General features: G+C 42.9%; 1 protein-coding gene across 1 annotated transcript; it reads left to right on the top strand.

Annotated features, from left to right (window-relative positions):
• The first annotated feature begins 682 nt into the window (after positions 1 to 682).
• Positions 683 to 26221, top strand: LOC115134126 (ammonium transporter Rh type C 1-like). The gene is made up of 11 exons (XM_029667792.2): positions 683 to 965; positions 14357 to 14549; positions 16823 to 16973; positions 18262 to 18409; positions 18509 to 18675; positions 23266 to 23403; positions 23592 to 23728; positions 23982 to 24106; positions 24343 to 24416; positions 24833 to 24900; positions 25570 to 26221. The coding sequence occupies exons 1-11, from the start codon at positions 743 to 745 to the stop codon at positions 25607 to 25609; spliced, it is 1464 nt and encodes a 487-aa protein (XP_029523652.1). The 5' UTR covers positions 683 to 742; the 3' UTR covers positions 25610 to 26221.
• The last annotated feature ends 1579 nt before the right edge of the window (positions 26222 to 27800 follow it).

Below are 27800 nucleotides of genomic sequence, written 5' to 3'. Positions count from 1 at the left end.
TGCTATTGTAAACACTTAAAATAAAAAGATTATGGTCAGGGAGTTCAGGATTATTTTATGTGTATGTAGGACATATGTGTATGGTGTGCAGACCTTCAGAAGTGCAGGCTAGGCTCCTGCCTGACTGCCCCGGTGTCATTGCCCCCACTTTGTTCTAATGACAGCAAACAAATTCTAATGACAGCAACAAATATTACCTGGTCACCCAGGGGCAAGGGGGAATTTTGAGGTGTGCAGTGGGCCCTATGTTATTTAATGTAATTCTATTTTATGCTATTCTACATAATATTCAATTGCTTTTCCTTATACTGTATGACAAACTGACAAAACTGTGTAGAATTACTGATGCGAAAGAACTGTGTAGTTGAGAGTCATGGATATATTATGGTCTATGGTGAGAGTATTGTCATAGCAACATGATTAAAATCTGTCCAATATTTTCCTTACTGATTATGTAGGAGAGGAGACTAGGACAGGACTCGTAGTATGTATACATTTTATGCAGTCTATTGTGATGACTTGAAAATAATCTACAAGATCGTGTGAGAAAAAGTTAATTCAATGCTACTTCGGGAGGGCAGGAGGTGACTCAGAAGATTCCAAGCGAAGCAGACACACCCCCGCAAACACCCTACGGGGCCACCTAGAACTTCTGTCATCGCTTACACTCTACTGTATATAATATTTGCCGTCTTTCTCCATAAGGCACCAAAGGCACCTGAACCATTGTAACGATAACACAATGGGTTGTATACAAAGCTTCAGGCAATGCTGTGACCGGCCGAAAAATACCAATGTCCGAATTAGTCTTCCAGCAGTGTGTTTCGTATGGCAAATTGCCATGATCATCTTATTCGGCATTTTTATCCGTTATAACGAGGAATCCGACGCACATTGGATAGAGCATAAAACATCTAATAACATATCCAGTGACATTGAGAACGACTTCTATTTCAGATATCCAAGTAAGTGACCCAAAATGACCTGCTCTTTTGCTTTTCAATTTTGATTGATGTTTTCTTTTTATATTGGTTTATTATTTTGATTTTATTTCACCAACCAAAAATTTATGAAATAAAATAATTATATATATTCTAAACAAATCTTTGCCAATTTGGTTGTTTTATTTAGAAACGTAGGCTATTAGGGTAGTCCTTTTCCACAAATGATCACTTTTTATTGTCATATTAAGAAAATTATTGAACACATAAGCTTATGAGAGCTGATGCTTCGCAATTCCATATGCTTATTTGTACTTGCAAGGCAATGACCAGAACGTGAACATTATAGTTGAACATTGGATAAAATGATTAAATTAAAATTTTGTTCAGCAATAACATGTCATGTAATAGTTGTGAAAAATATAGATTATAATAGGTCTATTACCCAAGAGGTAGGATTTTTGTATTTTCCAGGAATGTCATACTAACTTTCAATGATCTGTCACATATACACACAGGTGTACAATATATTTCCAGTGGGCTTTGTCCCTCTTCCTAAAGTTCGTTATCCCCCACACCCTCTCACAACAGGTGCATCTGCAGACTCCCTGATGCTTATATCATATGAAATTGCTAGAATTACAAGATTAATAATGAACATCAAGGCAGTGCATGTGTGTTACATGTGTGTGTTGTCTGTGCATGGTTGTGTGTGTGTTGTCTGTGCATGGTTGTGTGTGTGTTGTTGAGCTTCAGTTCAATTCGTTGTATAGAATCTTATTTCACCTGTTATAGAATTATGAGGGTGTGGTTGAATTTAGCCCAGTACAGGTGTGGGTGTCAGTCCTACCGCAGGACCATCTCTTGTCAGGTGATAAATGATTTTGCTGTCACAGTCTGTTGTATAGAGACCAATCAAGCATGAGATCGAGGAGTAGGTCATTTGATCTCTGAAGTCAGTATGGGGACAATCTGAACTAGGCAGGGAGTTTTCTTCAAGGGCCATATTGTTTGTCTGGTACAAATAGATGCTGTATTTGTTAACCTGATATTATATAAGAGTGGGTAACATGTAGGACATTTAAAACTTGCAGTGTATTTAAGAAAAAAATGTTTTATTGTCACATACACCAGATAGGTGCAGTGAAATGGTTAGCCTGGAGCAAATTAGGGTTAAATGCCTTGCTCAAGTACACATCAATTTTTCACCTTGTCGTCTCGTGTATTTGAGCAAGCAACCTTTTGGTTACTGCGCTAACTGCTAGGCTACATTTACACTTGTAATTTTGACATGATTTTCCCTTACAAAAAATGTATCAAACCCTACAAAAAGGTCAATTTAATTATAATCCACATAATTCACATTTTCTGTTGCTGCAGGATTATTTCCCTGCTGTAGCAAACTACCTCAAATTAAGATCCTAAATCTGTGGTAGTATATTAGACTGTTGTGTACACTTTTTATTTGAGTAACTAATGTTTCACAGTGCGAATGCAACCTGTTGTCCTCTTGAATGCACCAAACAGTTATGGCTGCTCATCTTGAAAATGATACTGGCTTGTTAATGCTAGTATTTATTCATACTGGTGTGTCCTGTGGATGTAGCCAAGAGTAATTTCTGTTGGCCATATGATTATTTTGGGGCGGCATGTATCCTAGTGGTTAGAGCGTTGGGCCAGTAACCGAAATGTTGCAAGATCGAATCCCTGAGCTGACAAGGTGAAAATCGTTCTGCCTCTGAACAAGTCAGTTAACCCACTGTTCCTAGGCCATCATTGTAAATAAGAATGTGTTCTTAACTGACTTGCCTAGTGAAATAAAGGTTAAATAAAAAATAAATAAATTCACTTGGATGATGACTTTCAAAGGATGATGAATTTGGAAGTCAGTGACAGGGGGTGCGTGCTCAGTTCCCTCCTGTACTCTCAGTTCCCTCCTGTACTCTCTGTTCACTCATGACTGCATGGCCAGGCACGACTCCAACACAATCATTAAATTTGCCGATGACACAACAGTGGTAGTCCTGATCACCAACAACGATGAGACAGCCTATAGGGAGGAGGTCAAAGACCTGGCAGTGTGGTGCCAGGACAACAACTTCTCCCTCAACGTGATCAAGACAAAGGAGATGATTGTGGACTACAGGAAAAAGAGGACAGAGCACGTTCCCATTCTCATCGACTCGCTATTGTTATTTCACTGCTGCTCTTTAATTGCTTGTTACTTTTATCTCTTTTTCCTATATGTATTTTTTGAAACTGCATTGTTGGTTAGGGGCTCGTAAGTAAGCATTCCACTGTAAGGTGAAAACACCTACACCTGTTCTATTCGGAGCATGTGACTAATATAATTTGATTTGATTTGAAATTGTTTTCTTGTAAAAAATGTCAAATTAAGTATTTGCGTCTACCAAGTTCACAATAATGTTTTGCATCCCTTTTTACCTGTACATTATTTATACAAACGGTATATGTTTATGTATGGCCTCCATACATCACCTTCTATGTTTTAGTTTGTATATTGTGTCTATGCCCTTGAGAATGCTCATGGTTTTCCTTTTGAACGTTGTGGAACTGCAATGTGAGTATCCCAAGAAGCTTAATCTTGAGTTTCGGTATGGTACGTTCTAGATGAGCCCTCGATGATTTTGCATGGGGGATGTACACATTGTAAATATGGGGCTTCCAGCATGGACAGAAACCAAAACTTTCATGTAAACAGCTTTCTACTCGTACTATGGGTATCTATGAGGTTATTTGTGTATACTGTATCTACACAGTTAGTAACACAGAGATGTCCTTGAACCATGTTTGCATCATTTTCACTCTTGACATTTCCATTATCCCCCATGTCACCCTCACTCGCTCACACGCCATGTTGTGAAACAGGGTTTTTTGAAAGACGGGACAATCACAATTATTTTTCTTAATAATAACAGCATTAAAGATATATAGAGCACCAGTCAAAAGTTTGGACACATCAACTCATTCACGGGTTTTTCTTTATTTTACTATTTTCTACATTGTAGAAAAGTCGTTTAAACATCAAAACTATGAATTAACACACGTAGTAACCAAAAAAAGTGTTAAACAAAGCTAAATATATTTTATATTTGAGTAGCCACCCTTTGCCTTGATGACAGCTTTGCACACTCTTGGTATTCTCTCAACCAGCGTCATGAGGTAGTCACCTGGAATGCCTTTCAATTAACAGGTGTGACTTGTTAAAAGATCATTTGTGGAATTTCTTTCCTCTCTTAATGCGTTTGAGCCAATCAGTCGTGTTGTGACAAGGTAGGGGTGTTATACAGAAGAAAGCCTTTTTTGGTCAAAAAACAAGTCCATATTATGGCAAGAATAGCTCAAATGAGCAAAGTGAAACGACAGTCCATCATTACTTTAAGACATGAAGGTCAGTCAATGCTGAAAATGTCAAGAACTTCAAGTGCAGTCACAAAAAAACACTATGATGAAACTGGCTCTCATGAGGACCGACAGGAAAGGAAGACCCAGAGTTACCTATAATGTAGAGAATGAGTACATTAGAGTTAACTCCACCTCAGATTGCAGCCCAAATAAATGCTTCACAGATTTCAAGTCACAGACACATGTCAACATCAACTATTCAGATGAGACTGCGTGAATCAGGCATTCATCGTTGCAATGCTGCAAAGAAACCACTACTAAAGGACACCAATAAGAAGAAACATGCTTGGGCCAAGAAACACGAGCAATGGACATTAGACAGGTGAAAATCTGTTCTTTCGTCTGATGAGTCCAAACCGCTGTATCTTGGTGAGATGCAGAGTAGGTAAATGGATTATTTCCGCATGTGTGGTTCACACCGTGAAGCATGGAGGAGGAGGTGTGATGGCGTGGGGGTGCTTTGCTGGTGACACTGTCTGTGATTTATTTCGAATTCAAGGCACACTTAACCAGCATGGCTACCACAGCATTCTGCAGCAAATCACCCTCCCATCCGGTGTACGCTTAGTGGTACTATCATTTTTTTCCAACAGGACAATGACCCAACTCCAGCCTGTGTAAGGGCTATTTGACCAAGAAGGAGAGTGATGGAGTGCTGCATCAGATGACCTGGCCTCCAAAATCACCCAAACTCAACCCAATTGAGATGGTTTAGGATGAGTTGGACCGCAGAGTTAATGAAAAACAGCCAACAAGTACTCAGCATATGTGGGAACTCCTGATTTGTTTAACAGTTTTTTGGTTACTACATGATTCCATATGTGTTATTTCATAGTATTTCATTATTATACAATGTAGTAGGTGTGTCCAAACTTTTGACTGGTACTGTATATAGACCAAAGTATCAGCTATCACACCATGTAAAGGAACAACCTCCTAATTAAAACATTTTTTCATAAAATACTCCTACTGTAACTGGATTTATGTCAACTCCATCAGAGGAATTTCATTTTTACAATTATTGTTCGAACAAGTGTTTAAAGGCCTTGATTGTTTCATTCTAACATTAGATTACTCAAATATGAAATATAAATCTCCAAACATCTTTTTGTCTTGTTTTACTTTGGCATGTTTTTCAAGATTCAGAACGTAAAACAAGATTTATTAAGGAAATATGATCCTTTATGTCCAGTACAGCAAATAATTCAATAGTGTAAACATATATTGCATGACAATGGTTAACATATATTTTTCTGAATATTACCAAAAACAATTGATGTTAAGGGGGTTAGCAATCTGTGACAAAGCTGACAAGCCACTGACGGAGTTGACAATAGATACAGTTGAAGTTGGAAGATCACATACACCTTATCCTTAAACTCAGTGTTTCACAATTCCTGACATTTAATCCTAGTAAAAATTCCCTGTGAGTAGTTAGTAGAGAAAATTATTTATTTCAGCTTTTATTTTTCTCACATTCCCATTGGCTCAGCTTTTCTCACATTCCCAGTGGGTCAGAAGTTTACACACACTCAATTAGGATTTGGTAGCATTCTTTAAATTGTTTAACTTGGGTCAAACATTTCAGGTGGCCTTCCACAAGCTTCCCACAATAAGTTGGGTGAATTTTAGCCCATTCCTCCTGACAGAGCTGGTGTAACTGAGTCAGGTTTGTAGGCCTCCTTGCTCGCACACGCTTTTTCAGTTCTGCCCACAAATGTTCTATGGGATTGAGGTCAGGGCGTTGTGATGGCCACTGCAATACCTTGACTTTGCCATTTTGCCCCAACTTTGGAAGTATGCTTGGGGTCATTGTCCATTTGGAAGACCCATCTGCGACCAAGATTTGACTTCCTGACTGATGTCTTAGGATGTTGCTTCAATATATCCACGTAATTTTCCTTCCCCAATTATTTTGTGAAGTGCACCAGTCCCTCCTGCAGCAAAGCACCCCCACAACATGATGCTGCCACCCCCTGTTACGCTCTTCGATGGAAGGATTGGACCAAGGTGCAGCGTGGTAGGTGTACAGTTTAATTTATTAAATGAACACCGAAAAAACAACAAAATACAAAACGAACCGTAACGTCTAGTAGGGCTAAACAGCACAGTACCAAAAACAAGATCCCACAAACTACAGGTGGAAAAAGGCTGCCTAAGTATGATCCCCAATCAGAGACAACGATAGACAGCTGCCTCTGATTGGGAACCACACCCGGCCAACTTCGAAATAGAAAACATAGATTTTCCACCTTAGTCACACCCTGACCTAACCAAATAGAGAATTAAAAGGATCTCTAAGGTCAGGGCGTGACACCCCCGTGCTTCACGGTTCGGATGGTGTTCTTCGGCTTGAAAGCCTCCCCCTTTTCCCTCCAAACATAACGATGGTCATTATGGCCAAACAGTTCTATTTTTGTTTCATCAGACCAGAGGACATTTCTCCAAAAATTACAATCTTTGTCCCCATGTGCAGTTGTAAACCGTAGTCTGGCTTTTTATTTGGTGGATTTGGAGCAGTGCCTACTTCCTTGCTGAGCAGCCTTTCAGGTTATGTCGATATAGAACTCGTTTCACTGTGGATATAGATACTTTTGTACCTGTTTCCTCCAGCATCTTCACAAGGTCCTTTGCTGTTGTTCTGGGATTGATTTGCACTTTTCGCAACACATACGCAACAAATAATCTATAGTATAACAGCTGCGTGGTCCCATGGTTTTTATACTTGCTTACTATTGTTTGTACAGATGAACATGGTACCTTCAGGCATTTGGAAATTGCTTCCAAGTAAAAAATCAGACTTGTGGAGGTCCACAAGGTCTTGGCTGATATTTTTGGATTTTCCCATGATGTCAAGCAAAGAGGCACTACGTTTGAAGATAGGCCTTGAAATACATCCACAGGTACATTTACATTTACATTTAAGTAATTTAGCAGACGCTCTTATCCAGAGCGACTTACAAATTGGTGCATTCACCTTATGACATCCAGTGGAACAGTAGTGCATCTAAATCTTTTAAGGGGGGTGAGAGGGATTACTTTATCCTATCCTAGGTATTCCTTAAAGAGGTGGGGTTTCAGGTGTCTCCGGAAGGTGGTGATTGACTCCGCTGTCCTGGCGTCGTGAGGGAGTTTGTTCCACCATTGGGGGGCCAGAGCAGCGAACAGTTTTGACTGGGCTGAGCGGGAACTGTACTTCCTCAGTGGTAGGGAGGCGAGCAGGCCAGAGGTGGATGAACGCAGTGCCCTTGTTTGGGTGTAGGGCCTGATCAGAGCCTGGAGGTACTGAGGTGTCGTTCCCCTCACAGCTCCGTAGGCAAGCACCATGGTCTTGTAGCGGATGCGAGCTTCAACTGGAAGCCAGTGGAGAGAGCGGAGGAGCGGGGTGACGTGAGAGAACTTGGGAAGGTTGAACACCAGACGGGCTGCGGCGTTCTGGATGAGTTGTAGGGTTTAATGGCACAGGCAGGGAGCCCAGCCAACAGCGAGTTGCAGTAATCCAGACGGGAGATGACAAGTGCCTGGATTAGGACCTGCGCCGCTTCCTGTGTGAGGCAGGGTCGTACTCTGCGGATGTTGTAGAGCATGAACCTACAGGAACGGGCCACCGCCTTGATGTTAGTTGAGAACGACAGGGTGTTGTCCAGGATCAAGCCAAGGTTCTTAGCGCTCTGGGAGGAGGACACAATGGAGTTGTCAACCGTGATGGCGAGATCATGGAACGGGCAGTCCTTCCCGGGAGGAAGAGCAGCTCCGTCTTGCCGAGGTTCAGCTTGAGGTGGTGATCCGTCATCCACACTGATATGTCTGCCAGACATGCAGAGATGCGATTCGCCACCTGGTCATCAGAAGGGGAAAGGAGAAGATTAATTGTGTGTCGTCTGCATAGCAATGATAGGAGAGACCATGTGAGGTTATGACAGAGCCAAGTGACTTGGTGTATAGCGAGAATAGGAGAGGGCCTAGAACAGAGCCCTGGGGGACACCAGTGGTGAGAGCACGTGGTGTGGAGACGGATTCTCGCCACGCCACCTGGTAGGAGCGACCTGTCAGGTAGGACGCAACCAAGCGTGGGCCGCGCCGGAGATGCCCAACTCGGAGAGGGTGGAGAGGAGGATCTGATGGTTCACAGTATCGAAGGCAGCCGATAGGTCTAGAAGGATGAGAGCGGAGGAGAGAGAGTTAGCTTTAGCAGTGCGGAGCACCTCCGTGATACAGAGAAGAGCAGTCTCAGTTGAATGACTAGTCTTGAAACCTGACTGATTTGGATCAAGAAGGTCATTCTGAGAGAGATAGCGGGAGAGCTGGCCAAGGACGGCACGTTCAAGAGTTTTGGAGAGAAAAGAAAGAAGGGATACTGGTCTGTAGTTGTTGACATCGGAGGGATCGAGTGTAGGTTTTTTCAGAAGGGGTGCAACTCTCGCTCTCTTGAAGACGGAAGGGACGTAGCCAGCGGTCAGGGATGAGTTGATGAGCGAGGTGAGGTAAGGGAGAAGGTCTCCGGAAATGGTCTGGAGAAGCGAGGAGGGGATAGGGTCAAGCGGGCAGGTTGTTGGGCGGCCGGCCGTCACAAGACGCGAGATTTCATCTGGAGAGAGAGGGGAGAAAGAGGTCAGAGCACAGGGTAGGGCAGTGTGAGCAGAACCAGCAGTGTCGTTTGACTTAGCAAACGAGGATCGGATGTCGTCGACCTTCTTTTCAAAATGGTTGACGAAGTCATCTGCAGAGAGGGAGGAGGGGGGAGGGGGAGGAGGATTCAGGAGGGAGGAGAAGGTTGCAAAGAGCTTCCTAGGGTTAGAGGCAGATGCTTGGAATTTAGAGTGGTAGAAAGTGGCTTTAGCAGCAGAGAGAGAAGAGGAAAATGTAGAGAGGAGGGAGTGAAAGGATGTCAGGTCCGCAGGGCGGCGAGTTCTCCTCCATTTCCGCTCGGCTGCCCGGAGCCCTGTTCTGTGAGCTCGCAATGAGTCGTCGAGCCACGGAGCGGGAGGGGAGGACCGAGCCGGCCTGGAGGATAGGGGACATAGAGAGTCAAAGGATGCAGAAAGGGAGGAGAGGAGGGTTGAGGAGGCAGAATCAGGAGATAGGTTGGAGAAGGTTTGAGCAGAGGGAAGAGATGATAGGATGGAAGAGGAGAGAGTAGCGGGGGAGAGAGAGCGAAGGTTGGGACGGCGCGATACCATCCGAGTAGGGGCAGTGTGGGAAGTGTTGGATGAGAGCGAGAGGGAAAAGGATACAAGGTAGTGGTCGGAGACTTGGAGGGGAGTTGCAATGAGGTTAGTGGAAGAACAGCATCTAGTAAAGATGAGGTCGAGAGTATTTCCTGCCTTGTGAGTAGGGGGAAGGTGAGAGGGTGAGGTCAAAAGAGGAGAGGAGTGGAAAGAAGGAGGCAGAGAGGAATGAGTCAAAGGTAGACGTGGGGAGGTTAAAGTCGCCCAGAACTGTGAGAGGTGAGCCGTCCTCAGGAAAGGAGCTTATCAAGGCATCAAGCTCATTAATGAACTCTCCGAGGGAACCTGGAGGGCGATAAATGATAAGGATGTTAAGCTTGAAAGGGCTGGTAACTGTGACAGCATGGAATTCAAAGGAGGCGATAGACAGATGGGTAAGGGAGAAAGAGAGAATGACCACTTGGGAGAGATGAGGATCCCGGTGCCACCACCCCGCTGACCAGAAGCTCTCGGGGTGTGCGAGAACACGTGGGCAGACGAAGAGAGAGCAGTAGGAGTAGCAGTGTTGTCTGTGGTGATCCATGTTTCCGTCAGTGCCAAGAAGTCGAGGGACTGGAGGGAGGCATAGGCTGAGATGAACTCTGCCTTGTTGGCCGCAGATCGGCAGTTCCAGAGGCTACCGGAGACCTGGAACTCCACGTGGGTCGTGCGCGCTGGGACCACCAGATTAGGTGGCCGCGGCCACGCGGTGTGGAGCGTTTGTATGGTCTGTGCAGAGAGGAGAGAACAGGGATAGACAGACACATAGTTGACAGGCTACACAAGAGGCTACGCTAATGCAAAGGAGATTGGAATGACAAGTGGACTACACGTCTCGAGTGTTCAGAAAGTTAAGCTTACGTAGCGAGAATCTTATTGACTAAAATGATTAAAATGATACAGTACTGCTGAAGTAGGCTAGCTGGCAGAGGCTGCGTTGTTGACTATGTAGGCTAGCTGGCATTGGCTGCGTTGTTGACACTACACTAATCAAGTCGTTCCGTTGAGTGTAATAGTTTCTACTGTGCTGCTATTCGGGGCTAGCTGGCTAGCTAGCAGTGTTGATTACGTTACGTTGCGTTAAAAGAACGACAATAGCTGGCTAGCTAACCTAGGAAATCGCTCTAGACTACACAATTATCTTTGATACAAAAGACGGCTATGTAGCTAGCTATGTAGCTAGCTACGATCAAACAAATCAAGCCGTTGTACTGTAATGAAATGAAATGAAAAATGTGATACTACCTGTGGAGCGAAGCGAAATGCGACCGGATTGTTGAGTGCAGAAGTTCTGTTCGGTAGACGTTGGCTAGCTGTTGGCTAGCTAGCAGAGTCTCCTACGTTAAGGACGACAAATAGCTGGCTAGCTAACCTCGGTAAATTAAGATAATCACTCTAAAACTACACACTCTAAACTACACAATTATCTTGGATACGAAGACAGCAAAGACAACTATGTAGCTAGCTAACACTACACTAATCAAGTCGTTCAGTTGAGTGTAATAGTTGTGCTGCTAATCGGTAGACGGTGGACTAGCTAACGGTGGACGTTAGCTAGCTGGCTAGCTGCAGGGCAGTGTAGACTGCGTTAGGACGACGAAATACGATAATTACGCAATTATCTATGATACAAAGACGGCTATGTAGCTAGCTAAGAAGAAATTGCTAAGATTAGACAAATCAAACCGTTGTACTATAATGAAATGTAATGAAATGTAATACTACCTGCGGACCGAGTGCAGATGCGACCGCTGGAGGTACACCTCCAATTGACTCAAATTATGTCAATTAGCCTATCAGAAACTTCCAAAGACATGACATAATTTTCTGGAATTTTCCAAGCTGTTTAAAAGGCACAGTCAACTTAGTGTATGTTAAAACTTCAGACCAACTGGAATTGTGATACAGTGAATTAATTGTGATACAGTGAAATAATCTATTTGTAAACAATTGTTGGAAAAATTACTTGTGTCATGCACAAAGTAGATGTCCTAACCCACTTGCCAAAACTATAGTTTGTTAACAAGACATTTGTGGATTGGTTGAGAAACTAGTTTTAATGACTCCAACCTAAGTGTATGTAAACTTCCAACTTCAACTGTACTCAAAACAGATATATTCTTGTCTCTAAAAATACAAGTTAATTACAAATATTTGTAAAACATGGACATTTGTTTATTTAACTTTCCCCAAGAAAAAATAACTATTCTACTGGATCTTTCAGCACTCTGACCGAGTGTATTGTTCTATAAAGTTGACAAATTGTATATTTTTCTTCTTTATTCAAGTGGTATACTACATAGCAATTTTGTTTTTCCTCAGTTGCTTTATGACTGTAAAACCTAATTAAAATGAATATGTGTCACATTCTGACCTTTATTTCCTTTGTTCTGTCTTTATTTGGTATGGTCAGGGCGTGAGTTGGGGTGGGCAGTCTATGTTTGTTTTTCTATGTTTGGTTTCTGTTTCGGCCTAGTATGGTTCTCAATCAGAGGCAGGTGTCGTTAGTTTTCTCTGATTGAGAATCATACTTTGGTAGCCTGGGTTTCACTGTTGGTTTGTGGGTGTTTGTTTCCGTGTGTGTGTTTGTCGCCACATGGTACTGTTTCGTTTTTTTGTAGATTTCACATTATCGTTTTTTGTTCGAGTGTTCATTTGTCTTTATTAAAAACATTATGGACACTTACCACGCTGCATCTTGGTCCGATCCTTACTCCTCTTCAGACGAAGAGGAGATCTGACGTTACAACATGTTTGAACCAAAAATCTTATTCTATCTTACTATATAAGGGAGATGGAGTTGACAGGTTACAGTTGTGACCATGGTGATTGCAATAATGTTTGTTTAAATCGCTCAGAAGTAGAGAACTTTTCCGACCATGAGTGGTATTGTTGCACTATATTTAATCAGCAGGTGAAGAAGGGAAATCATATGAGAGTGTAAATTTACTCATCAGACATTTTACTACATAGTTTCCACAGAGGGTGGATAGCCTATATATAAAATCAGCATAAAAAGAAACGTCCTCTCCCTGTCAACTGCGTTTATTTTCAGAAAACATAACATGTGTAAATAGTTGTATGAACATAGCAAGATTCAACAACTGAGACACAAACTGAACAAGTTCCACAGAAATTGAATAATGTGTCCCTGAACAAAGGGGGGTTCAAAATCAAAAGTAACAGTCAGTATCTGGTGAAGCCACCAGCTGCATTAAGTATTGCAGTGCATCTCCTCATGGACTGCACCAGATTTGCCAGTTCTTGCTGTGAGATGTTACCCCACTCTTCCACCAAGGCACCTGCAAGTTCCCAGATTTTTCTGGGGGGAATGGCCCTAGCCCTCATCCTCGATTCAACAGGTCCCAGAAGTGCTCATTGGGATTGAGATCCGGGCTCTTCGCTGGTCATGGCAGAACACTGACATTCCTGTCTTGCAGGAAATCACACCCATAACGAGCAGTATGGCTGGTGGCATTGTCATGCTGGAGGGTCATGTCTGCAGGAAGGGTACCAAATGAGGGAGGAGGATGTCTTCCCTGTAACACACAGCGTTGAGATTTCCTGCAATGACAACAAGCTCTGTCCGATGATGCTGTGACACTCCGCCCTAGACCATGACGGACCCTCCACCTCCGATCAATCCCGCACCAGAGTACAGGCCTCGGTGTAACGCTCATTCCTTCAACGATAAACGCGAATCCGACCATCACCCCTGGAGAGACAAAACCGCGACTCATCAGTGAAGAGGACTTTTTGCCAGTCCTGTCTGACCATCAACAGTGGGTTTGTGCCCATAGGCAACATTGTTGCTGGTGATGTCTGGTGAGGACCTGCCTTACAACAGGCCTACAAGCCCTCAGTCCAGCCTCTCTCAGCCTATTGCCGACAGTCTAAGCACTGATTGAGTGATTGTGCATTCCTGGTGTAACTCAGGCAGTTGTTGTTGCCATCCTGTACCTGTCCCACAGGTGTGATGTTCAGATGTACCGATCCTGTGCAGGTGTTGTTACACATGGTCTGCCACTGCAAGGACAATCAGCTGTCCATTCTGTAGCACTGTCTTAGGCATCTCACAGTACTGACATTGCAATGTATTGCCCTGGCCACATCTGCAGCCCTAATGCCACATTCACACAGATGAGCAGGGACCCAAGGCATCTTTCTTTTGGTGTTTTTCAGAGTCAGTGGGAAGGCCTCTTACGTGTCCTAAGCTTTCATAACTGTGACCTTAATTTTTTTTAAACTAGGCATGTCAGTTTATAACAAATTCTTATTTTCAATGACATCCTAGGAACAGTGGGTTAAACTGCCTTGTTCAGGGTCAGAACGACAGATTTTGACCTTGTCAGCTCAGGGATTCAATCTTGCAACCTTTCGGTTACAAGTCCAACACTCTAACCACTAGGCTACCTGCCACCCTTACTGCCTATCGTCTGTAAGCTGTTAGTGTCTTAATGACCGTTCCACAGGTGCATGTTCAATAATTGTTTATGGTTCATTGAACAAGCATGGGAAACAGTGTTTAAACCCTTTACAATGAAGATCTGTGAAGTTGTTTGGATTTTTACGAAATATCTTTGAAAGACAGGGTGCTGAAAAAGGGACGTTTCATTTCATGCTGAGTTTAGTTTCCATGTCTAATTCATTCTCTTTGTAGAACAAGGATTAATATGTAACTGATTACAATTGACCCTCTCATTTCCCTAAGTGTTGATCTGCACCTTATAACCTTCCCTACCTCTCCCCCACCTACCACGCCTCGCCCTCTTTTTCCCACAGGTTTCCAGGATGTCCATGTGATGATCTTTGTGGGCTTCGGTTTCCTCATGACCTTCCTGAAGCGCTACAGCTTCGGTGCCGTTGGCTTCAACTTCCTCATCGCCGGCTTCGGCCTTCAGTGGGCACTTCTGATGCAGGGATGGTTCCACTCTCTGGACCCAATGGACGGCAAGATCAAGATCGGCGTGGAGAGGTTAGAGTCCCTCGGTTTTGGTCTAACAGCGTTAAACTTGTTTCTTTGAATCTTCTGACCTTTGTGACTAATGAGATCAGTGAATGCTGGTGTCATATTTGATAGGTGAAAGTGATGTCACCACAGTGGTCACCTGGAAAGACGAAAGTGAATATTGTATGGATTTATATTTAAAAAAAACACTTTACATTGTAATGTAAGTAACATAAACAAATCTCAACCCATCCAACAATGTATAGAGCCCTTCTGGCTGACCATTCACTGACTATAATTGGACAGATACTTTACATATTATGTTTAACCTTATGAATGAGTCCTATGTGAATGAGTCAGTCGTGCAAAACATATGCCTACATCATTGAAATCAATCTATAGAATAACATGTGTGGATGGAAATGAATCCTGTATGCGTGCATGGTGGGAGTGCCAGAGAGAACCTATCGTGATGCCAGAGAAGTGGAGGAACCGGTCTGCATTTGAAAATCCCTTATGTATCACCTTTTACTGTTGATCCTCCTGGCTTGTGAGATATACTGTCTGTGGACACAATAATGTGAGGGCAAACAAAAACACAGTACTACATGTAATCATGCATTTATGATACTGTTGAAGTATTGTATTAACAGATAACACTCTATGTGTGGGTGCTTGTCTGTGTGACGTGTGTGCGTGTAAGCAAACGTGTGTGTGTGTGTGTGTGTGTGTGTGTGTGTGTGTGTGTGTGTGTGTGTGTGTGTGTAGGGGGTTATGTGAGATCATAGAAATACTGTGCTTAGAGGGGGTGCAGCTCTGTGTGTGGTTTAATTTGTAAACTACTGAAGGATACAAATTGAACAAGTCAGTATACTGTATCATAAAGTTGGACTGGCAATTTAATAACAAGGTTCTTAAATTATTATTCAACTATTGGCCTTTGAGGATGAAGTCATTGTCATTATTTTCTGTGACCATTTTAAAGGGACAATGATATGGTCATGCTACACTTTTAAAACACAGACTCACCAATATCCCGTTATTATTTGGGATACTTTAGTATTCTGTTTTTGAGTTGATGCATATAAACATCATATCCCGTTTACAATAACCATGAAAAGCTTGTATCCCGGTTATGAGAAACCCGGATAAGATGCCTGGGATATGCTGATCTTAGATGGGATACTGTGGCATGTCAAAACTTTATTCCCTTTACTGTTGTTTTTCGTGGTCTGTGCAGGCTCAGTTTAGCATGTCATGGTTGTTGTGTTATGATGTTTTCATCTGATTGTCAAACCAATTAACATAAAAAAACATGCTATACCTGCACAGTTCCATCCACCATAATAATACCATAATAATGTATTTTTCTGATACTCCTTACTGGACCATATAGCCTACCGGTTAAGGCTACTTTCACCACAAATGTATATATGTTTATGCTTATGATATCCGACATTTGGTAGGCCATATTATAATATCCGACATTTGGTAGGCCATATTATAATTTCTGACATTTGGTAGGCCATATTATAATTTCTGACATTTGGTAGGCCATTTGTTTGTCAACTATAGTTAGATACATGCAGCTTCTCTTCTGTCATAACTTGTTGCCTCAGAAGACTAAATAAAATGTTCACGAGAATAATTTCATACATCGACAGAATGAATGCATTATTAATCAAGTTAATTAACACTGCTAAAGTTGAATGTTTCGTTTAGGGGCCGGGGAGAAAGATTGGAAAGATTGTTCCATTGCAGAATGTCCAAATGTCATCAGTTTGACGGGTTTAAAGGAAATGAAAAGATGAGAAACTGATAAACACGTTTCTGATAAGACTGTGTGCATATTTTATGTGGTTGAAATACTGTCTGAAATCATATCTCTCCACTCCTGTTCCCAAGACTAAATGTATATTTGTTGTATAATTTCACTGCAAGAAATGCATAATTCTGCAGGAGTTAATATTACATTATTTTACATGTGAGAGGTTATAGGCCCAGCCACTGTCAGTGTCCACATTTCAGTTATTATTCCATTTAACCCATATGAACTTCAATTAGGAATATTCTGTTTATTTCTGGAGACAGGGATACTCGTGAGCGGGATATCAAAGGTGCATGTAAACAGTTTATCCCAAATAAGCCGTTCAGGGGGATATGAGCTACTATCCGGAACACTGTGCACTTGTAAATGTAGTCAGTGACCAAATGACAAAATACAGCACAAACAAATCTGGTACCAGGCTGACACTGACCCAGTATACATTCTAATCTTACCCTGGTTCTGTCCTTCTCAGCATGATCAATGCAGACTTCTGTGTAGCCAGCTGCCTGATAGCGTACGGGGCGGTGCTAGGCAAGGTGAGCCCAGTCCAGTTGATGGTGATGACGCTTTTTGGAGTCACTCTGTATGCTGTGGAGGAGTATATCATCCTCAGCCTCATACATGTAAGTCTTTACTAAATAATAAAGGCTTTAACATTAAGTCCTGCATAAAACCTGCATACATGGTTCTCAAGAATGGCACACAGTGATGCTGTGTCATGGTACGTGCTTGTTTGATTGATTGAATGCATTTACCTTTACAATAAAGCTTAATGGAATAGATGCAGATATCTATACTGGACAAAATTATAAGGGCAACATGCAACAATTTCAAAGATTTTACTGAATTACAGTTCATATAAGGAAATCAGTTAAATTACATATATTATTTAGGCCCTAATCTATGGATTTCACATGACTGTGAATACAGATAAACATTTGTTGGTGATAACTTTTTTATTAAAGTAAGGGAGTGGATCAGAAAACCAGTCAGTATCTGGTGTGACTACCATTTGCATCATGCAGCGTGATGTATCTCCTTTGCATAGAGTTCATCAGGCTATTGATTGTGGCCTGTGGAATGTTGTCCCACTCCTCTTTTAATGTCTGTGTGAAGTTGCTGAATATTGGCGGGAACTGGAACACACTGTCATACACGTCGATCCAGAGCATCCCAAACATGCTCAATGGGTGACATGTCTGGTGAGTATGCAGGCCATGGAAGAACTGGGACCTTTAAAGCTTCCAGGAATTGTTTACAGATCTGTGCATTATCATGCTGAAACATGAGGTGATGGTGGCGGATGAATGGCATGACAATGGGCCTCAGGATCTCGTCACAATGTCTCTGTGCATTCAAATTGCCATCGATAAAATGCAATTGTGTTCGTTGTCCATAGCTTATGCCTGCCCATACCATAACTCCACCGTCACCATGGGGAACTCTGTTCACAACCCTGACATCAGAAAACCGCTTGCCAACACGGTGCCATACACGTGGTCTGCGGTTGTGAGTTCGGTTGGACTTACTGCAAAATTCTCTAAAACAATGCTGGAGGCTGCTTATGGTAGAGAAATGAATATTAAATTGTATTCAATATTCTGGCAACAGCACAGGTGGACATTCCTGCAGTCATGCTGACTAAAGGAATGCTACACCTGTGTAATAATCATGCTGTTGAATCAACTTTTAGATATGCCACACCTGTAAGGTAGATGGATTATCTTGGCAAAGGACAAATGCTCACTAACAGGGATGCAAACAAATTGGTGGACAAAATATGAGAGAAATAAGCTTTTTGTGCACATTAAAATTTTCTAGGACCAACACTTTATATGTTGCATTTATATTTTTGTTCAGAGTACATACTAATAAGGTGGCTGGTTTACTGGATATCATTCTACATTATAGGCCAGGGATGCTGGTGGCTCCATGGTGATCCACACATTTGGGGCTTATTATGGTCTGTCCATCTCGTGGATGCTGTACCGGCCCAACCTGGACCAGAGCAAGCATCGGATTGGCTCCGTCTATCATTCAGACGTCTTTGCCATGATCGGTGAGGCTGAGCCATAATGGTTGACACTTTTCACTTTTCACATTTGCCATACTCATATTGGTGAAACTGTATCAACATTGATCCATTCCTGCCCCATAGGAACCCTGTTCCTGTGGATGTTCTGGCCTAGTTTTAACTCGGCCATCTCGGACCACGGGGATGGGCAGCATAGAGCAGCCATCAACACCTACCTGTCCCTGGCCGCCACTGTCCTCACCTCCATAGCCATCTCCAGTCTCTCCCAGAAGACCGGCAAGCTGGACATGGTAATGTAATGGACCCACATGGTGTGCATTACATACATTAGCCCGGTCCCAGATCTGTTTGTGCTGTCCTGCCAACTCCTATGATCATACTGTACCTACTAACTTTTATCATGTACTGCATCTCCACTCAAGCTATTGGCCAACTCCTTTGTCCTTTGATTTCCGGCGCCGACAGAGATGGCCGCCTCGCTTCGCGTTCCTAGGAAACTATGCAGTTTTTGTTTTTTTACGTGTTATTTCTTACATTAGTACCCCAGGTCATCTTAAGAACTACTGAATATAAGATCAGCGTCAACTCACCATCAGTACGACCAAGAATATGATTTTCGCGACGCAGATCCTTTCAACCAGGACAACGGAATGGATCCCAGTCGGCGACCCCCCAAAAAAACGACTCCGTAAAAGAGGGAAACGAGGCGGTCTTCTGGTCAGACTCCGGAGACGGGCACATCATGCACCACTCCCTAGCATTCTTCTCGCCAATGTCCAGTCTCTTGACAACAAGGTTAAATGTAATGTAAAATGTAAGGTTGATGAAATCCGAGCAAGGGTAGCATTCCAGAGGGACATCAGAGACTGTAACGTTCTTTGCTTCACGGAAACATGGCTCATTGGAGAGACGCTATCGGAGGCGGTGCAGCCAGCGGGTTTCTCCACGCATCGCGCCGACAGAAACAAACATCTTTCTGGTAAGAAGAGGGGCGGGGGCGTATGCCTTATGGCTAACGAGACGTGGTGTGATCAAAGAAACATACAGGAACTCAAATCCTTCTGTTCACCTGATTTAGAATTCCTCACAATCAAATGTCGACCGCATTATCTACCAAGAGAATTCTCTTCGATTATAATCACAGCCGTATATATTCCCCCCCAAGCAGGCACATCGATGGCTCTGAACGATCTTTATTTGACTCTTTGCCAACTGGAATCCACACATCCTGAGGCTGCATTCATTGTAGCTGGGGATTTTAACAAGGCTAATCTGAAAACAAGACTCCCTAAATTGTATCAGCATATCGATTGCGCAACCAGGGCTGGAAAAACCTTGGATCATTGTTACTCTAACTTCCGCGACGCATATAAGGCCCTGCCCCGCCCTCCTTTCGGAAAAGCTGACCACGACTCCATTTTGTTGATCCCTGCCTACAGACAGAAACTAAAACAAGTAGCTCCCACGCTGAGGTCTGTCCAATGCTGGTCCGACCAAGCTGATTCCACACTCCAAGACTGCTTCCATCACGTGGACTGGGATATGTTTCGTATTGCGTCAGATAACAACATTGACGAATACGCTGATTCGGTGTGCGAGTTCATTAGAACGTGCGTTGAAGATGTCGTTCCCATAGCAACGATTAAAACATTCCCTAACTAGAAACCGTGGATTGATGGCAGCATTCGCGTGAAACTGAAAGTGAGAACCATTGCTTTTAATCAGGGCAAGGTGACTGGTAACATGACCGAATACAAACAGTGCAGCTATTCCCTCCGCAAGGCTATCAAACAAGCTAAGTGTCAGTATAGAGACAAAGTAGAATCTCAATTCAACGGCTCAGACACAAGAGGTATGTGGCACGGTCTACAGTCAATCACGGACTGCAAGAAGAAAACCAGCCCCGTCACGGACCAGGATGTCTTGCTCCCAGGCAGACTAAATAACTTTTTTGCCCACTTTGAGGACAATACAGTGCCACTGACACGGCCTGCAACGAAAACATGCGGACTCTCCTTCACTGCAGCCGAGGTGAGTAAAACATTTAAACGTGTTAACCCTCGCAAGGCTGCAGGCCCAGACGGCATCCCCAGCCGCGCCCTCAGAGCATGCGCAGACCAGCTGGCCGGTGTGTTTACGGACATATTCAATCAATCCCTATACCAGTCTGCTGTTCCCACATGCTTCAAGAGGGCCACCATTGTTCCTGTTCCCAAGAAAGCTAAGGTAACTGAGCTAAACGACTACCGCCCCGTAGCACTCACTTCCGTCATCATGAAGTGCTTTGAGAGACTAGTCAAGGACCATATCACCTCCACCCTACCTGACACCCTAGACCCACTCCAATTGGCTTACCGCCCAAATAGGTCCACAGACGATGCAATCTCAACCACACTGCACACTGCCCTAACCCATCTGGACAAGAGGAATACCTATGTGAGAATGCTGTTCATCGACTACAGCTCGGCATTCAACACCATAGTACCCTCCAAGCTCGTCATCAAGCTCGAGACCCTGGGTCTCGACCCCGCCCTGTGCAACTGGGTACTGGACTTCCTGACGGGCCGCCCCCAGGTGGTGAGGGTAGGCAACAAGGGTGCGTTCTGAGCCCTCTCCTGTACTCCCTGTTCACCCACGACTGCGTGGCCATGCACGCCTCCAACTCAATCATCAAGTTTGCGGACGACACAACAGTGGTAGGCTTGATTACCAACAACGACGAGACGGCCTACAGGGAGGAGGTGAGGGCCCTCGGAGTGTGGTGTCAGGAAAATAACCTCACACTCAACGTCAACAAAACTAAGGAGATGATTGTGGACTTCAGGAAACAGTAGAGGGAACACCCCCCTATCCACATCGATGGAACAGTAGTGGAGAGTGTAGTAAGTTTTAAGTTCCTCGGCATACACATCACAGACAAACTGAATTGGTCCACTCACACAGACAGCATCGTGAAGAAGGCGCAGCAGCGCCTCTTCAACCTCAGGAGGCTGAAGAAATTTGGCTTGTCACCAAAAGTACTCACAAACTTCTACAGATGCACAATCGAGAGCATCCTGGCGGGCTGTATCACCGCCTGGTACGGCAACTGCTCTGCCCACAACCGTAAGGCTCTCCAGAGGGTAGTGAGGTCTGCACAACGCATCACCGGGGGCAAACTACCTGCCCTCCAGGACACCTACACCACCCGATGTTACAGGAAGGCCATAAAGATCATCAAGGACATCAACCACTCGAACCACTGCCTGTTCACCCCGCTATCATCCAGAAGGCGAGGTCAGTACAGGTGCATCAAAGCTGGGACCGAGAGACTGAAAAACAGCTTCTATCTCAAGGCCATCAGACTGTTAAACAGCCACCACTAACATTGAGTGGCTGCTGCCAACACACTGACATTGACACTGACCCAACTCCAGCCACTTTAATAATGGGAATTGATGGGAAATGATGTAAATATATTCACTAGCCACTTTAAACAATGCTACCTTATATAATGTTACTTAACCTACATTATTCATCTCATATGCATACGTATATACTGTACTCTACATCATCGACTGCATCCTTATGTAATACATGTATCACTAGCCACTTTAACTATGCCACTTTGTTTACTTTGTCTACATACTCATCTCATATGTATATACTGTACTCGATACCATCTACTGTATGCTGCTCTGTACCATCACTCATTCATATATCCTTATGTACATATTCTTTATCCCCTTACATACAGTCGAGAAGAACTACTGAATATAAGATCAGCGACTGCATCCTTATGTAATATGTAATACATGTATCACTAGCCACTTTAACTATGCCACTTTGTTTACATACTCATCTCATATGTATATACTGTACTCGATACCATCTACTGTATCTTGCCTATGCTGCTCTGTACCATCACTCATTCATATATCTTTATGTACATATTCTTTATCATCTTACACTGTGTATAAGACAGTAGTTTTGGAATTGTTAGTTAGATTACTTGTTGGTTATTACTGCATTGTCGGAACTAGAAGCACAAGCATTTCGCTACACTCGCATTAACATCTGCTAACCATGTGTATGTGACAAATACAATATGATTTGATTTGATTTGATTTGATGATCTAGAGTACAGTATATACGTATGCATATGAGATGAATAATGTAGGGTATGTAACATTATATTAGGTAGCATTGTTTAAAGTGGCTAGTGATATATTTTACATCATTTCCCATCAATTCCCATTATTAAAGTGGCTGGAGTTGAGTCAGTGTCAGTGTGTTGGCAGCAGCCACTCAATGTTAGTGGTGGCTGTTTAACAGTCTGTTGGCCTTGAGATAGAAGCTGTTTTTCAGTCTCTTGGTCCCAGCTTTGATGCACCTTACTTCCGGCGCCGACAGAGATGGCCGCCTCGCTTCGCGTTCCTAGGAAACTATGCAGTTTTTTTTTTTTTACGTGTTATTTCTTACATTAGTACCCCAGGTCATCTTAGGTTTCATTACATACAGTCGAGAAGAACTACTGAATATAAGATCAGCGACTGCATCCTTATGTAATATGTAATACATGTATCACTAGCCACTTTAACTATGCCACTTTGTTTACATACTCATCTCATATGTATATACTGTACTCGATACCATCTACTGTATCTTGCCTATGCTGCTCTGTACCATCACTCATTCATATATCTTTATGTACATATTCTTTATCCCCTTACACTGTGTATAAGACAGTAGTTTTGGAATTGTTAGTTAGATTACTTGTTGGTTATTACTACATTGTCGGAACTAGAAGCACAAGCATTTCGCAACACTCGCATTAACATCTGCTAACCATGTGTATGTGACAAATAAAATTTGATTTGATTTGATTGGATTTGTTCCAGGTTCACATCCAGAACGCCACACTGGCCGGGGGAGTTGCCGTGGGAACGGCAGCGGAGTTCATGCTAATGCCTTATGGGTCTCTGATTGTAGGATTCTGCTGTGGCATCATCTCCACCCTGGGCTACATTTATATCACGGTAACATAGAATATGGAGTCACATCAGTTTCATTCATGAATTTTCTGTCTGCAACATTTCACTAAATGTGCTTACTGAATGCAGTGAAGGAGTATAGTGGCTATTCGCTAGTATAATTGGGACTAGTTAGTGGCTACTCCTATTTGATTAGTGGTCATGTAGCTAGCTATGTGTCTTTGTCCCCTCAGCCATTCATGGAGAAATATCTGAAGATCCATGACACGTGTGGCATCCACAACCTCCACGCCATGCCTGGGGTCATAGGGGGCATTGTGGGCGCCATCACTGCTGCAGCCGCCAGTGAAGGCGTCTATAGCAAGGAGGGGTGAGTTCACAGGTTACAACTGTATGCCCAAAGAATGGCCTGTTATTATTTCAGTCTGCACCAGTTTTAGGCCTAATTGGCAGCTTGAAGGTGGTGAACTGTAATTATTATGCACATGCAGTAGTGGCACAGAAGATGGGCAACAAGAATACTGCGGCAATGAAAAGAATGTCTGCTCAGTTGTTGCCGCTTCTAAATGTGATATTTTCCTTAGACTTACTGATATAGAGTAACAATATTGTTTTTTAAATAGGTTGACAAACACGTTTGACTTTAAGGGGAAATGGAAAGATATGATGCCGACCCAGCAGGGAGGACACCAGGCAGCAGGGCTCTGTGTTGCCCTCTGCTTTGGAATCGGAGGAGGAATCATTGTTGGTGAGAGTGGTGTCCCGATTAGGTTGTGTGTGTGTGTGTGTGTGTGTGTGTGTGTGTGTGTGTGTGTGTGTGTGTGTGTGTGTGTGTGTGTGTGTGTGTGTGTTTTCATGAGAACATGTTACAAGATGGCTGCCAAGTTACTGTGGTATTGTAGTATTGTTTGGCTGGGGTTGAATAATTTCTACATGTACTCAGTCGTGTACTTAATGTTGGTGAGATGTTGTGTTTGTCCCCAGGCTGTATCCTGAGGTTACCGATCTGGGGGGATGCTCCTGATAACAGCTGCTTTGATGATGACATCTACTGGGAGGTGAGATACTGAACTAAACCATTAGTCTAAATAGCACGAAGACCGTGAAGCCATGTTGGAGCTATTTTTCTGAAGGTGATTTCTTAGTTTTTCAGTAATATTGTACCCCTTTTATTTTAACTGATTTATGTCATTGTTAAAGGGAAGTGTATGTTTCTGTCACCCCTGTCACCTAAAAAACAGTGTTTCCCTCATACTGTCACGTCCTACATGGAATGGCCAATACCAGTATTTAGCTATTAGCTTGTCTCCAGTCCAATAAGGGTTGTTTATTGCTATGTCTAAATGGTATTTGGTTTGAAGAGGCTGAGGAAGGAAATGGTAGTGGAAACTGTTTACCTCCTCTTTTACATGATATTGGAAGTTCTAATAAAAAAACGTTATATGATGATGATGATGATGATTTCTGCCCCCAGTTACCTGAGGATGAAGAGAACAATCCACCTACCGTGGAGTACAATAACCACATGCGGAACAAGGCCGTGTAAGTAGCAGATTTGTGCAACAGTGTGATTATGGAGTTGTAAAATATTTTTTAAAGGTTTATGTTTCTTACACCTCATGGTACAGCATGAGAACTGCTTTGGTTCTCATAAGATGTGTTATGTCAAGTATCATCAAGATGGCAGCAGTGTATGCCCTCCGCTAGTTCAAACAATCCATGTTTGGGCCCACACAATACTGTGAGTATCGCTGTGGGTGTTTCCAGTGTCCTACCCAGATAGGGGTTCTCCATAGCTCTGCACGGGTGCTTTCTGAAAGTGACCTCTGAAAGTGACCTTAAAGTTACACAGTAGCTGTTGTGCTTGGTCTGAAAATGACAATGATCCTGCTTTTAGAATAAGGGATTTTTTTTCTATTTAGGAGGTATTTGTCTATTTGATGTAAAACAATATAGAAAAGAACAGGAAACAACTTTTTATTCCATTTAAGTGAAGCAATTTGAAAATAGAAAGAGTGTACTGGTCATAATTTATGAATTAGCTGGCTGGCTGAGGCCTTGACATGATACCGCGTTGGAGAAGCTGTGCAGCCTATATATTTACTTTAATTTGATGGTTGATGTTTAAATATGTGTTTAGGGGCTTCAGGTATCAGTGTGTATCAGTTTCACACAAAGGTTGTAACCTTAATGTAACCTTGTCATTTACAGAACAGAATCGAATATATCTTTGGAACGGAGACAGAATTGACGCTAGAGCCTGATGTCATCTCCCCCCTACACTTTCAACTAATGGTCCTATCCTACACTGACTCCTGCTGGACAGAAACCAGTCATCTCCTCTTCACCACTCTTTATACTGTTCTGTTCATGGAATTTATAGAAACACTGATACTTGTTATCTTTAATGAAATCACATTGGAAAATAATAAAATAGCCAGATAAAATTGATGGTGGCATGTTTTATCACCAGTCAGGCATATGTCGAATCACAAGCAGACTCTTAATCATTCATATTAACTGTAAAATAGGCTACTGTACGTGACTGTACACTGTCTTTATACAGCCCACACCTCCGGTGATGCTGGTGCTCAATAATTATTGCAGTTATCAGAATTTGTGGAGATTCTGTCCTTTTTGACAGGTAAACTGTATGCCATGTTTTGTTTGTTTGTTTATGTTTTTTCAGGTCCCATTGCTGGGGTGTTTCATTGGGGGGGCCAAGGGGGGGCCAAGAACCGTTCATGGGTGGCAATGGGAAATCAGCAAATTGGCTTCAACTATGATGTATTGAATAGCTGTTTCAAATGGTCATTTTCATCAGCCCTAATCTATTTAAATAAAACAATAATTCACAAAAAAACTTTACTTGTCTTCTAGCACTGACTTTGCTGATAATTACTTTATAATTATAGATTTTTTAAAAACCTAAACCTTCCAACTCTGCACTTCATTCAACTGACAGCTGGGATCCACTATCCACGATGGGTGTGATGAAACAACGGAAGCCCCATTCATTTTCAACGGAGGAAAAAAAGTGGGCAGATGGACCGCTGGGTAATGCGAGCATGCATGGGCAAGGGAGAGTGAACAGAGTTGGATTTAAGTTGGGGAAAGTTTAACTTTATGCAAATACTTTGCGATATCGAGGCGTGATTGACCAATCAAAGCTCAGTATAGTTTCCAGCCACTACTGGATTGGCTGTTAATTCTAGCACTACCTAGCATTTTTGCTAGCACACAAATGAGGGCGAAGCTAGCGTGGCTATTTCAATTATCATTGTATTGTGGATCACGGCCATGAGAGAGAAGTTGCACTGTTCACTGCAGCTGTTCGATCCTCTCTCCATAGTCCTAAAGCCAGCCAGCCAAGCAAACAGCCTTCAAGCCCGCTCTAAGGCGTCCACATGGTCCTAAGCCCGCCCGCGAATGGTCTAACAGTGTTACACTATACTAAACAAAAATATAAATGCAACATGCAACAATTTCAAATATTTTACTGATTTCCAGTTCATATAAGGAAATCAGTCAATTTAAACAAATTCATCAGGCCCGAATATATGGATTTCACATGACTGGGAATACAGATATGCAGCACAGATACCTTAGAAAAAAGGTTGGGGCGTGGATCAGAAAACCAGTCAGTATCTGTTGTGACCACCATTTGATCAGGCTGTTGATTGTGGCCTGTGGAATCTTGTCCCACTCCTCTTTAATGGCTGTGTGAAGTTGCTGGATATTGCCAGGAATTGGAACACGCTGTCGTACACGCCGATGCAATTGTGTTAGTTGTCCGTAGCTTATGTCTGCCCATACCATAACCCCACCAGCCCCATGGGGCACTCTGTTCACAATGTTGACATCAGCAAACTGCTTGCCCACACGACTCCATACAAGTGCTCTGTGGTTTTGAAGTCAGTTGGACGTACTGCCAAATTCTCTAAAACTATGACTTATGGTAGAGAAATTAACGTTCAATGGTCTGGCAACAGCTCTGGTGGATATTCCTGCAGTCAACATGCCAATTGCACACTTCCTCAAATCTGTGGCAATGTGTTGTTTGACAAAACTGCACATTTTAGAGTGGCTATTTTTTGCCCCCACCAAAAGGTGCACCTGTGTAATGATCATGCTGTTTAATCAGCTTCTTGATATGTCACACCTGTTAGGTAGATGGATTATCTTGGCAGAGGAGAAATGCTCACTAACATGGATGTAAACAAATTTGTGCACTACATCTGAGAGAAATAAGCTTTTTGTGCTTATGGAACATACACATGCTTATTGCCCACATGGAGCAATCCAAACAAAAGACAACGAACAACAAGCACGTATATCCTACCAACGGGAAATTAAAAACTGTAATATCTTATCTTTCACCGAGTTGTGGCTGAACGATGACATGAATAACATACAGCTGGCAGGTTATTCACTATATCGGC

Source organism: Oncorhynchus nerka, linkage group LG9a, assembly GCF_034236695.1.
Source record: "Oncorhynchus nerka isolate Pitt River linkage group LG9a, Oner_Uvic_2.0, whole genome shotgun sequence".
NCBI classification, from domain to species: Eukaryota; Metazoa; Chordata; class Actinopteri; order Salmoniformes; family Salmonidae; genus Oncorhynchus; species Oncorhynchus nerka.
Note: the sequence above shows the minus strand (reverse complement) of the source record. Positions and strands in the feature narration are given on the sequence as shown.